Source organism: Merops nubicus, unplaced genomic scaffold, assembly GCF_000691845.1.
Source record: "Merops nubicus isolate BGI_N331 unplaced genomic scaffold, ASM69184v1 scaffold19176, whole genome shotgun sequence".
NCBI classification, from domain to species: domain Eukaryota; kingdom Metazoa; phylum Chordata; class Aves; order Coraciiformes; family Meropidae; genus Merops; species Merops nubicus.
Window position 1 is genome coordinate 52,281 of NW_008613162.1, and position 12,816 is coordinate 65,096.

Here is a 12,816-nt window from a genome sequence, read left to right on the forward strand (position 1 = left end):
CTCTGACTCTGTGTTTCATGTAAGTTTCACTGTTGCAGTCATATGTGAAGCTTTCTCTAGATCTTGAGTCCCTGTACATCTACAGAGCTTTGCTCTATGAGTTCTGAAGTGGTCATGTTGTGGTTTGAGGCTTGGAATGGGGGCGTGACCTTCCAGCAACTGGGAGGACCCCGGGTGGGGGTGAAACCATTGTATTCCCTCCCCTTCCCACACACACTCTGATAAGAGGCAGGGAGTGGTTTTTTGTTTCACTCCTGCCTTGGAGCTCGGAGAGGAAAGTTCTCCTTTCACTCCGTGGGACCCTGGAACCATTTCTGAGGGTTTTGTATATTTTATCTTTTGTATTATTCCCCTGGTCTTTATATATATTATTTTCCTTACCTCCCTTTTTCGTTTTCTGTTCCTTGTTGAACAATATACTTCATTTTTTTTTCTAAAAAGTGTCTCTCTCTCTCTCTCTCAAGGGGGTGGGGGAGAGGCGAGTACACAGTTCTGTTCCGTGTGGGTCCTGCCCTGAACCCCTTTTTACACGGAACCAGGACAGGTCACAACCTTAACAGTGCTTAAAAGAGTTAGATAAATTTTGTTCAGTTGTCCTACTGGACCTAGGGAACTAGATTTTGTTAAGTTTTACTCTAGTGATAGCAGTGCCCCTAGCTCACTACATCTGATCCAACTGAACTCCCATTGCTGCTTGCAAAAAGAATTCAGCCCTTCTAGGGTTTGATTAGTTTGAGCTGCTTTTGACATTAGTTTAGGATATTGTGAATCACATCGTAGGCTCTCATTGATTATAGGAGAACCTAGAATGACTAGTAAGAGGTAGGTGTTTGCATTGTGAATCTCTGCATTTTGTCAGATCAAACTTCCTCCAAATCATTTTGTGTAGTGAAGGAGCCTAAATATAGGTTCCCATTTTTAGAAATCAGATAATATTTTTTCTGCTGTGCTTTCAGCTAGTTTCCTAAGCTATACACCCCGAAATACTTGAAAATTAAATGCCTGATTTGCTGATAGTTCAGACTCCTTGTAGAGAGCCTGGAGAGACAGAGACGCTATCCGAGAGACTGATGTCATAAGAGGGAAGTGTCATCTTGCCCTTCTTGGAAAGTTTTTAATCCTTACTTACAAACTTTAGTACTTACTGTTAAAGAGGAGGAGGAGTTCAGGTCCATCTGTAAGGCATTTACTAGATTCACAGCACTTCCTGCTACCAAGGAACACATACGCAAGTTTGTGTTATAATGTTTGTACTAGACTTACCTCCCAGTTTAACTTGCTTTGCATTGCATCAGCTCAAAACAATGATCTGAATCATTGAGGGAAATTGGGGGTTTAACTAAGGCAAATCTCTGTACATTTTCCCCCATTTCAGAGCAATATGCAGGTATCATGATGAGAAACAATACAGGAGTCAACAGTTGGTTTGAAGGTGGGCTTTATGATGGTGCGCTAGGAACTGTGCCAATTTTAAGACAAAGTCCCATAATGCACATCATAAAGCCAGACAACTTTGAATCACCGTATTAAGAGATCTGGGGATTTAAACAACTCTTATCTAGTAGTGTTTTGTGACTGGAGGCTAAGAAGTACTTCTGAGAAGGAGGGTGTGTGAGCTCAGGCTCAGTTTCATGCTATAGCATTCACACAGCTGCAGGCCTGTTGCCTGACTCAGCTGTGTATGCAGACTCCTGGTCTCCTTTGCAAATGCTAGTGCAGATGCAGGTATTATAAACTGGAGAGTGTCATGGAGAAAGAGCTTATTATTTAAATAACTTCATTTTTCAATATACATGAGAGATTTAGTAACTGGAACTAAAAGAATAATTTTAAACTGGTGGAGAAAATTGTCCATTCATGCTAAAGGAGCAGAGGAGGAGAATGGCAACAGTATGACTCACCACAGCTCAGCTCCTTTTTCCTTTCATCATGATTCTTATTTTCATTCTGCTTCTCTAAAGAGCTATCAATATTTTTTCCTCTAAATGATCACATATAATGGCAGATACATAAAACTTCTAGAACAGCTTGAACTATGAAATGAGATCTAATCCATATGGAGTTATGGGAGGAAACAGGGATGCCTGCTAAGTGCAACTCACCTCAGCTTTTACTTTCTTCCATGGGAAAGTCTGTTTTCCCACAGGAAAGTTTTCAGAAGACACAGAAAACAAAGAGAGAACGAACTAATTTACAGATACATTTTTTTTCTTTAGCAACTTTGTTTTTAACTATGCATTGCATTTAGGTTCCACAGGTGCCAGAAAGTTGCATTCTGTCTGGTTTGTGATTGCTATATTCTATTTTTAACTTCCAAATTACAGATTTTGAAGCACTTTTACAGAAATCTGTTGCTAAGTTGTATATGTGCCCATGTGGACGTATGTGACTACATTCTTGTGTACCCATTACACACATGACCTTACAGTGGTATATTGGAAGTCATAGATTTTCAAAGTCATGTTGTAATTTTTTACAACAGGATGGAAGTGAGAGAATCTCCTACTGTGAACCATACAAAACACTGTTATATCACTGCACTGTACTGTTCTGGCTTTAGCAGGAGCAATGTGTACAAGTGTTTCTATGATTACAGGAGAACATCAGGCAGTGTTACAGATTCACAAACTCTTCCTTGTTCTTGATCAACATTTTTCACTGACATCTTCTGTACAGAGGTACACAGATCCAGCATGGCTTAATTTCCTCAGAGAATTAATTTAACCCAGGAATTAGTACATGTTCACAAGAGAAAACAGGACTGCAAGCAATGTATGTGACAAGATAATACATTAAGGACCAGACACACCTGCAATACTGTACCAGGGCTGAGCCCAAAGCCTGTTGAGGTCAATGGAGAAACGTCAGTCCTAAACTATGTCCTGTGGATAACACAGTTTGGTTAATATAGGTATCGATGAAATACGGTATTACTATAATGTGTAAAAAAAGCAAACTGGAAGATACATATATTGGATAAAAATTTTTCTTTTCCCCTAGGTGGTTGATCTGTTAGTATCTATGTGTCGGTCTGCGTTAGAATCACCTAGGAAAGTTGTCATTTTTGAGCCATATCCTTCTGTAGTTGATCCTAATGATCCTCAGATGCTGGCCTTTAACCCCAGGGTAAGTAGCTGTCTTGCATTGTCATAGCTTGGTTTTAGTCATGCATTTCAAAGCAAAGCCTTCTTCTGGAGGAGTCTCCTTTACTGTAAGAGATACAGTTGCAGAATATAGTACAAACATGACTATTTTCAGAACTTTGTAGCTTAGTTTACTGTCTCTAATAACATTTTTTAATATAAACTGTAAGTTGCTTTCAAAGTTATGTTGAAGCCAATAAATTACTTTAGGGTACAGATTCTCGATGAAAAAATTTGTATTATTAGTGTCTTTCTGTGTATACATTGGACACAAAGGATAAGGAGGCCTTTGGGAGGTATAGAATAGGGCATAAATGAGAACTTTGGATGTCCAGCTTTGGGATGCATTTCACTTTTTCTGAAGAAAGACCAGTTAGCAGTGATTGTCCCACAGGAAGGCACAAGCATGTTCTGTAGCATTTGGGAATGAAGACTTGTCAGGAGGTGCTTGGAGTGGGGTTGATGAGGAAACAGCTATTCTGGTGGCTAGGAAAGGTGTGAATCTGAAGCAAACAAGGGAGTATGAAAGAGGGTCACACCAGAAGAGGAATAGAGAGAGACCCTAGGCTGGCAGGGCCCATACTACCTCTTCCCAGCCTCTTGGCAGCATGAGTGAGGCAAAAACCCATGGGCAGAAGTTGGAGAAACTCAAAGAAGGGCAACGATGTAGCCCCTGAAGGTGATGTGACATGACATGTAGAGCTGATGAAGCATGGAATGTTAAGCTCATCCACTCAGAAAAGGTGGAACTGTATGGTAGCAGCTCCCAAGCAGAAGGTAGGCAAGGATCAGGGTGAGACAGAGAGAAAAATGAAAGACCTCTTACGTTTTACAGAGATGTTAGCAAAGTAAACACATTTGTTTATTTAGAATTTTATTTAAAATCTATTTGGTCACTGCATTATTTAACTTAACAGCATGTTGTCCAAATAATTATCAGACCTTGTGTTTGGTTGTAAACATTTGCTTAAAAAGTGAGGTAATTTTTTGGGTGTTTTGGAGATTCGAGTTAATTCAAATAAAAAAACATTATGATAATATTTTTGGGGAAAATTGTAATGGACTATGAAAGAGAGTCTGTGTGTGAGGTGGAAGGAAGTTTTTGCTTAGACATGTTTGGAAGGACTGGTTTCCTGAACATTCATCCTAGCTTTAGTTTTATACACACACAAAGAACTCCGGTTTTTGTAGAACTGAAGATTAATATTCTTTTCATTTATTTGCTTATTTTATGCTACATCAGAAGAAGAACTATGACCGAGTCATGAAAGCATTGGACAGTATCACTTCTATTAGAGAGATGACACAGGTGAGTTTAAAAAGCTTTATCAAACCAAATTGCTATTTCTAGAACTAGAAATATGTTTATATTGCTTGCCTATGATAGGTGAGGAAGTCAAAGGAAGTCAATAGTATCATTTCTTTTCTACAGAGCTATAATAATATTAAAATGTGTGTTAAATATAACATACCTAATGGCAACTTTGAATAATGGCGATCAAATAAAAATGATGAAATAGAGCTCAGATCTTTTGAAGTTTAAATGAGAGATAATGAATGGGATGTTGTAAAAAGATAATCACCAACTGCTGCATTTCTGGAAATATCAAAGCCAAACTGTGTCTCTATTTCCAAAGCAAAAGAAATTGATTTTGTGACAATGTTCTGAATGATAGTTTTATTTCTGTTATCACAGAACAGTAAGTCTAGTAGGGGACTTGGAAGGTCAGATCTGTTAGGATTACTACCTTGTGATTTTTCAATATTCACAGTGGGACAGAGTTTGATAGCTGTAGTGATGTTTATTGTTATACTTCCTTTTCCAAATGGCCCAGCTGATTATAAGTGATTATTGAAATGCCTCCCATGTCCCTTGCTTTTCGAACTGCTATATAAACCTAACCTCACAACAGTTCATAAATCGTGCCCTCTATGTATGTATAAAGTCCTTTGGGATCCAGGAATAAAGAATGACATCTACAGAGAGGATAAAACAAATTGAAAATTAAAATTCACATATTTTTGTTACTTCATCTTGTAAAAGTTTTTTTAAGTTACTTCTTTCTGTTATCTAGTAAGTTTTCTAAAAGGAAAAATAATCACTATTTCATTTTCATTTAAAATAATTCCTGTACTGAGGAGTTTTAAAAGGATGCTTTGGACTGTGAGTGAAATCAGTAAAGGTTTTCAAAGGTTCTATAGGCTGATACAATATTTTACTTTACCAGTTTGTACCATGAAAAAAAAAAAAAAAAATATCTATTATGGTGAGGTACTTTGAGACATTTAATTTTGTGAAGTTCCAGTCCAGTTTCTTAATCCAAGAGCTGAACATAATGAGACATCTTCTGCTGTTCTCCCTGAGGTCACCAATGTTAGCTATAATATACTCATTTTGATGCTAATTATATGCTTGTTATTTTACTCTAGGAGAAATAATTGCTATATTAATTCTTGCTGTTGTCAAACACATTTACAAGTGTACAACACTAAATGTCAGTAAAACTGTGATTTAAGCCCATTAATGAGTCCCCTGTATTCATTTTAATCGATGAAATTATGGGCAATGTAACATATAAAACTTAACCTTATGAATTCAATTAAAAATAAAGAACATCATTACTCTTTTCTAGGCACCTTATTTGGAAATAAAGAAGCAGATGGATAAACAAGACCCACTTGCACATCCTCTTTTACAATGGTATGAAGTTGACTTACAAGAGATGATAATTATTAAAGTGCCAAGTTTAATGAATAATCACTTCACCAGTGTAATTTGTTGCAAGATCACCCTAAGAATTAATATCAGGGTTGACATTTGCAATTGCAGGTGTTGCTGGGCTGTTGCAGGACCTCATCTGGGCACTCCAAAAAGGGAGAAGACTCCAGTTTATTTGTGCAGCCTTTGATCTCATTTTCTAGTGAAGATTTGCTCTAGTTCCATCTGACAGGTTCAAAGGCCTGCAGCTGAGTTCTTTGCAGTGGCCATTCATCACCCATTTTTAAGAAGGAAAGTTCTGTTTGGTTACCATGTCTAATACATCTAACTGTTTCTTCTTTTAGGGTTATTTCTAGTAATAGATCACATATTGTGAAGCTACCAGTGAATAGGGTAAGTGTCTGTGGGTTCTTTATTATTTTCTGATTTCTCATTGCTTATACTAGAATTTTAGGTGAGAATGTCCCAGCCAGACATAGGTGTCCACAGTCAAACTAATCCCATGGACTCGGTTAATAAACAAGGGAGAAAAACAGGCAGTTTCAGGTCATGGCTTAAAGAATCTTAGGTTGTGAATATCTAAAATAGGACAAAGGAATAATGCTCATAAAATCCCTTTTGAGGTGAATAGCTTAATTACAAGTGTCTACCTTAGAGTGATCTGAGATTACGTGAGAATAACTTCAATACTTGTTTTGTTACTATATAAAATATTAGATACAGAATTTTACAGAAAGCAGTGCACAAAACCACCATGTACCAGGAGATCCAGTGATGAGTATAATTTAAAAAGAGTAGAACTCTTGTATTTTACAGGGATAGTACTGAGATTAATTTCTGAATATGTATGCCACCGATACTCTGATTAAGGGCATAGTAATGTATAACCTTTCCAATCTCAACCTTAATTCAAAGCCAGCTCTGATCAGAGCACCATGATAAAATTGTTCAATTTAATTACTTTACTAGAGCCATATTAGGCTGAACTCTGTTTCAGAAACTTCGATATGTTTCCCAAACTGAAAGAACATTTTTAGTGCTTGATTTCAGGTAAAAACTATGGTGATGAGACCACTTTCAGCTTAGTTCATGCATTTAGGTGCAGTCATGTATTGTGCAAAACAGCATGGTATCTTAAGAATTACCATTACAGAAATACAATGCTTTTTTGTTCATCGACTTCTTTTCAATTGTGCACTGTTATCTTTTACAGCAACTAAAGTTTATGCACACTCCCCACCAGTTCCTACTTCTCAGCAGTCCACCAGCCAAAGAATCCAATTTCCGAGCTGCTAAAAATCTCTACGGAAGTACCTTTGCATTTCAGTAAGTATATATATATATATATTCATATTAATCAAAGGTCATCAAAATTCCTTGCTATTTTTCTTGTTCTTGCCACTTGAGGTTTACAGGTGCCAATGTATTGTTTTAAAAGATAACTGATTTCATTTTGTGTTTTACACGGTGGATTTTAATGCTTTCTTTTTAATTTTTTTCAGTGGTTCACACATTGAAAATTGGCATTCCATCCTGAGGAACGGCCTAGTTGTTGCTTCCAATACTAGGCTGCAGGTAAACAGTAGACTAAGTAGTGTTGAGTTAACCTATGCATGCTTGATTTCATACTAGCTTAGGTGAGTTTTCATAGGTGTGGTTCTGGTTCTGGTGGTCATACAGGTGTAAAAAAAGGGATGATTTCTAATACTCTCTTTTTCCTGGAAACTGTATTTTTCTTATTCAATTAAAATGAAATAATATATCTGTTAAAATGCTTAGAAAATCCTGTTGCTGCAGTCCATGTTTCAGTTTTACATTGCAGAGCAGCACCTCCAGGAGGTTTGGCTCGGTACTGCCTAAAACCAGTCGGGATAAAAATTTAGAGCTGCATAAACTGTTGCCATGTTATGGAATCCAAGAGCACATTAGATTAACAGGAACTGGTTTTACAGCATCTTCTCCTCTGGTTTCTTGGTAATGGAAATATGAGTGTACTGGCCAAGAGGGAGCTATTGCAAACCTCAGTTCATTTTCTCAGATTAAATCATCAGGAAAACACTATTGCAAAGCAAAGTAGCTAGTATCAGAGGGACAAGGGAGCTGTAACCAGGAGTATTTTGTCATCATGGTTTTGACAGCTCTCCCAGACCTGAGTCCACAATACACTGAGGGAGTATCCCAGGGTGCTTGCTAAGGACTGGAATACAGAAGACACTTAAAAATATGAAATGGAAATCTCCACTGTTCATCTTAGTGGTTTGGGTAGTTTTATTAGTATCTTTGGAAGATAATTTCCCAAGAAAGCAGGATTTACACACCAAAAGTCAACAAAGTAAACCCATTTGTTTATGTTTTTTTTGTTTGTTTGTTTATTTGTTTGTTTTTTGAGGGATGATACTGGGAGTGTAAGGAAGCAGTAAAGCCCTATTTTAGGGTAGTCATCATTTTTAGCTCTCTCACACACCTAAGGCACTTCAGCCCAGTTCATCCCTGTACTAACTAGTCAGGAAAAATATCTACTCCCCAAGGATCCTATACAACATTCTAGGACCTGAAGGAGTGAAAGCATCTTTGCACATTCCTATGAGAGCCCTGGCATGTTGCAAAGACAGTGCAAATATCAGTGAGTCAGAGGAAAGAAATAAAGGTGTGACTCTGAAGCCCAGTGATCATAACATCTACCTAGACAGGAGATACTTTAGCTTCTCATTTATGCTCCAACAACTACTAGGTGTGTTTTCTCTAAAAGGCTTTTCCGTAGAAAGCAGTCAGTTCCTGGTGTAGAAGTGAAACACATACTTCCCCTTTCCCAGAGAAGAAAATGAGTGCAGGTCTAATCAGAAGTACTTGTTTTCATTGCTTAGCGCAAGCTTCATGACATGGAACAGTGATGTTGGTGAAGAAAAGTCTTCCATTTAATTTATTGTTTTCAGACAACTTGTAGTTTTGGGGCTAACATGCAGTCCTGAAGTGGTGGGATATGCATGTCTGAACTGGCTCAGACAAAAGTTTCACTGAACCCATTCCTCCAGTACTCAGGCTGAACTAGTGACCAAATTTTTCTGTGGTATATGACCAGTGTCATCTCCATCTCTTCATTTCTTACCTTAAAGAAAACAAAAGCAGCTGTTGATGCTGTTGATTCACAGAAGCTGTCTTGGGCTGTGCTTCCTGCCAAGGTTTTCATGTGAGACACATACTGAGCTTACTCAGCCTTGTTAAGAGAGAGGTATATTTGGCCATGTACTGAAGCACTTTCTGTAGGCATCCTCCATGGTTATGTTAGATTTAAAATAGAAAACACAATTTCATATATAAATCTCATGTAAAATTATGTTTAGGCATTTGGTCAGGGTTTCCAGAATGTATAGTATTATAGTTGTATATTCGTGGAATTATTTTTTTTAAGACTTGTTTGAACAGCATTTATTACCAGACAATAAATTAGCACTGTGAGGCAGATGCTTATCCTCATTACAACCCGTTGCTATCATTATTGTTTTGTCTAGATGACCAAATTAATGTTAAACAATCACTTCTCTCTTTTTCAGCTCCATGGTGCAATGTTTGGAAGTGGAATCTACCTTAGTCCATTGTCAAGCATATCATTCGGTTACTCAGGTGATACTTATAAATCACTCTAAAGTTGGAGAAATATAGGGATGTATCTTAGTCCACTGTTTTTCTTACCAGCTTCACTGTTTACAACAGTTTTATTTTTGTCAGTCAAGATTTAATTTGTTCAAAAAAGAGGAAATCTTAATTCCCTTATTAAAAAAAACTGTCCTCATTTTCCAACATGCTGAGTATTTTGAAACGCTGCTGTGAATATTAGCTAATACTAGATACTGTGTGTAATGGTCTTGGTGATGCAGTGGAAACCCAAATTTGTGAGTTTTTTTTTCACTATCTGCCTAAGTCCCTCTAAAATTATCTGTAGTTTCATGTGCTTTTACAGCCTGAACTGACAAAACAAATATTTATCAATAGACATGTTCAACTCTGTATATTTAAGAGTATTGCCAAGTATTGCCGTGTCAGGAGGACATAATTTGTCCCACTAGTAAATTCAAAAGTCAGTCATGCAGAGTTTTCCATATAAGAATAAGAATTAAGTCATAAACAGAAGCCTAACAGAAACAAGATACACCAATGTACATATTAAAAAAAACCAAGAGATTTTAGAATATGGTGACTTTTTCCTTTAGTTGTGTTGTATTTGCCATGTCCTCGCATATGCAAGTGCTTGTGTAGTTGAATGTGTATTCATAGGGATGTAGATAATTCTGAGAGTTTTAATTTGCTTTCTGATTCTCAGTATGTCACAATTAATTCTAAAAGATCAGCATTTTTACTTCTATTTATTGAATTTCAATATCCATAAACTCTGAATGCACTTTTAGCTTTTCTAAGATTACACAAGTATGGAAGCTTTTTAAGACTCACTAAAAGTGCAGACTGCAGCACTGTCTAACAAATTGCTCTTCTTCTTGGACAACGCTGCTTTGTCAGCTTCAACATGTTTTTTCTCACCTCTCCACCTTTCTTGGTCCCTTCCATCCAGTCTCCATCAGAAAAGAGGCCTATGTTCTATGAAGTATGTAGCACATGATGCCAATAAAAAACCCAGAGGATGTCTACACTCACTCTTTCTTGAAATAGTTAAACTTCCTGATAAGTCAGTCTGTGTTTGCAAAATGCCAACAAATCGGGTATGTTGGAAAGGCAAGGGAGCCTGTAGTAGTATACAACAAAGGAATTTTATATAAACCAACATAAAACAATATCAAAGAGATCTAAGGCACAAATGTGTGTATCTAGATTTCTGAGGTGGAAATTTGATCTAATGTGGTTGACAAATAATACTTTTACATGTAGATAAAGTTATTAAACCAAGCTAGACTTTAGAACTTTAAATAATTTTACTCCTAAAAGTTACACACAGTAAATCAGACTGTGTTACTTCAGCCTGAATAGGGTCAGTTAGACTCAAGTTGTGCAGACAGGCAACTCTGTTAAGCAACCACCTAAGAGCATTCCTGATAAGAATTCAGTGGCATTTAAACTCATGTTTATCTGCTTTTGCACCTACTTAGTGCTAATTTGACTTTCCTGAGGTATTCCAGGTACACACAGATGACTGTGATATTCTGTGACAAAGTTGACTAGCTTTTTGGGTGGAATGCAAAGGATCATGATTCCTACCGTGTTACCTGTTTCATTCTCCATACTTAACTTTGCTTATTGTGGTTTTTATATGGCAGGGCATCTTACATGATTTTAATATTCCTAGGGATGAACAAGAAGCAGCAGAAGGTGTCAGCTAAAGATGAACCAGCTTCAGGCAGTAAGGGCAGTAATACATCACAGGTATAGTACATCAGCCATCTCTGGAAGATTTATGGTTTTATGCTTGGGAACTTGATAGCTGGAAAGGAGATGATGTTCCTTTGTGAAAGCTAACAGTTTTATTTTGTTGAACGAATTCAACAACTTCAGAGAATGCAAGCATCAAATACAGCCTAGCTCCTTTTAATAACAATTTGTAGAATATACTGCTGGTCTTATGCCCTTCTTTTCCAAGCAGAAGAATTTAGGAAGAGAACGGAAATTAATTAGAGATTGTGTTATGACCCTTAGAAAGCCCTTGCTTTCTGAGTTCTAGACTTACAGTAGAGTGATGCAAAAGGAATTGAGAGTGGTTATTGCTGGAAAATTAGTAGTAGTCTTTCATTTATAGCAGGTCAGTTTTTCTTTTTCATTTTTTTTTATGTATTAAACTATTACAATTCTGTTTTATCTAAAGCAAACTAGTGGCATTTATGCATAGGGCTAAATATTGAGAAACAAACTTACATAACTCCCTCTCTGTAGTTAACACCTAGAAAGTGCAGAATAATCTGGCTTTAGAGAAATTTGTATGTAACAATAGAAGCCCTCAGAAATAGAAAGGCAAGTAAATAAGATATCAGGGTAGTGGCCAAAGAATCGGTGATCAAATCCACCCTTTTTTTTTGTATGCTATCAATTTGTTTATCACTAGCACTTAAATATTTCTAATAATATTACTCAGTCTGCAATAGTTAGGTACTTTTTTTTTTCTGCATAAAGGAGTTCAAATCCCTCCTCAATAATCCAAACAAATAATAGAAATATTTTTTAGAAATTCTATTTCATTTATAAGTACAGCAGAAATGCTTTAGAAAAATTGCCTCTATCTTTGTTCATTAATAAACCATTGAAAATAGCAGCCTTCTTCTTTGTTGCTTTCTCACTCAGTTTGTCTTATTGCACTAATTAAGTTTTCTCATGTTTTCACAACTCAGTCACAGAAGAAAGGACAACAATCACAGTTTTTACAAAGCCGTAACTTAAAATGCATAGCCTTATGTGAAGGTAAGCGGAAATCCCTTGAGAAACTGTTTTAGTCATGGACACAGTGTTACTGGATGCAAATCACTGAGACCTTTAGTTCTGGTATTGCTTGGGTTTATGTAAGAGACTACCTGTAGGTGTATATGTACTTGTTAATAGCCGATCTTTATATTTCAGTTCAGAACATTTCCCTCTTTGAGAAAAACCTGTAAGTGCTGCATTTTCATGAAATAACCGTATATATATAATGACTGATTATCTGGTCTATCTTTTCAAACGTGATCATATTCCTAAATCATCAAGATGACCTTTAGTTAAAGCAGTGACTTCTTTCATGCTCTTGAAAAATACATCGAACACCTAAGTCAGGCCAAACAGCTTTGCTATTGAATTGCAAAATAATTTTTCACTGTTCAGGCAAATAAACTGTTCATGTAGTAACCAGTCTGTCCTCTCTGACTACTTCAGGAATTTAATCAATTTAAAATCCAGTGTATATGAGTACAGTGATTCTTAAAGGCTTAGGTTTTGTTTTAATAACCTAATTTATGAAAAAGAAAAGAAAAGGAGAGGAGAGGA

General features: G+C 36.6%; 1 protein-coding gene across 1 annotated transcript in view; it reads left to right on the top strand.

Moving 5' to 3' along the window:
• Positions 1-12,258, top strand: part of PARP8 (poly (ADP-ribose) polymerase family, member 8) — a gene marked incomplete at both ends in the record, with an annotated part of 58,710 nt that extends 46,452 nt beyond the window's left edge. Inside the window, 9 exons of the mRNA XM_008941822.1 lie at positions 3,001-3,126; positions 4,387-4,452; positions 5,777-5,844; positions 6,207-6,255; positions 7,076-7,188; positions 7,365-7,437; positions 9,414-9,483; positions 11,156-11,232; positions 12,189-12,258. Of these exons, the coding sequence (XP_008940070.1) occupies positions 3,001-3,126; positions 4,387-4,452; positions 5,777-5,844; positions 6,207-6,255; positions 7,076-7,188; positions 7,365-7,437; positions 9,414-9,483; positions 11,156-11,232; positions 12,189-12,258 (712 nt within the window). The remainder of the gene's footprint in view (positions 1-3,000; positions 3,127-4,386; positions 4,453-5,776; positions 5,845-6,206; positions 6,256-7,075; positions 7,189-7,364; positions 7,438-9,413; positions 9,484-11,155; positions 11,233-12,188) is intronic.
• Positions 12,259-12,816: the final 558 nt, after the last annotated feature.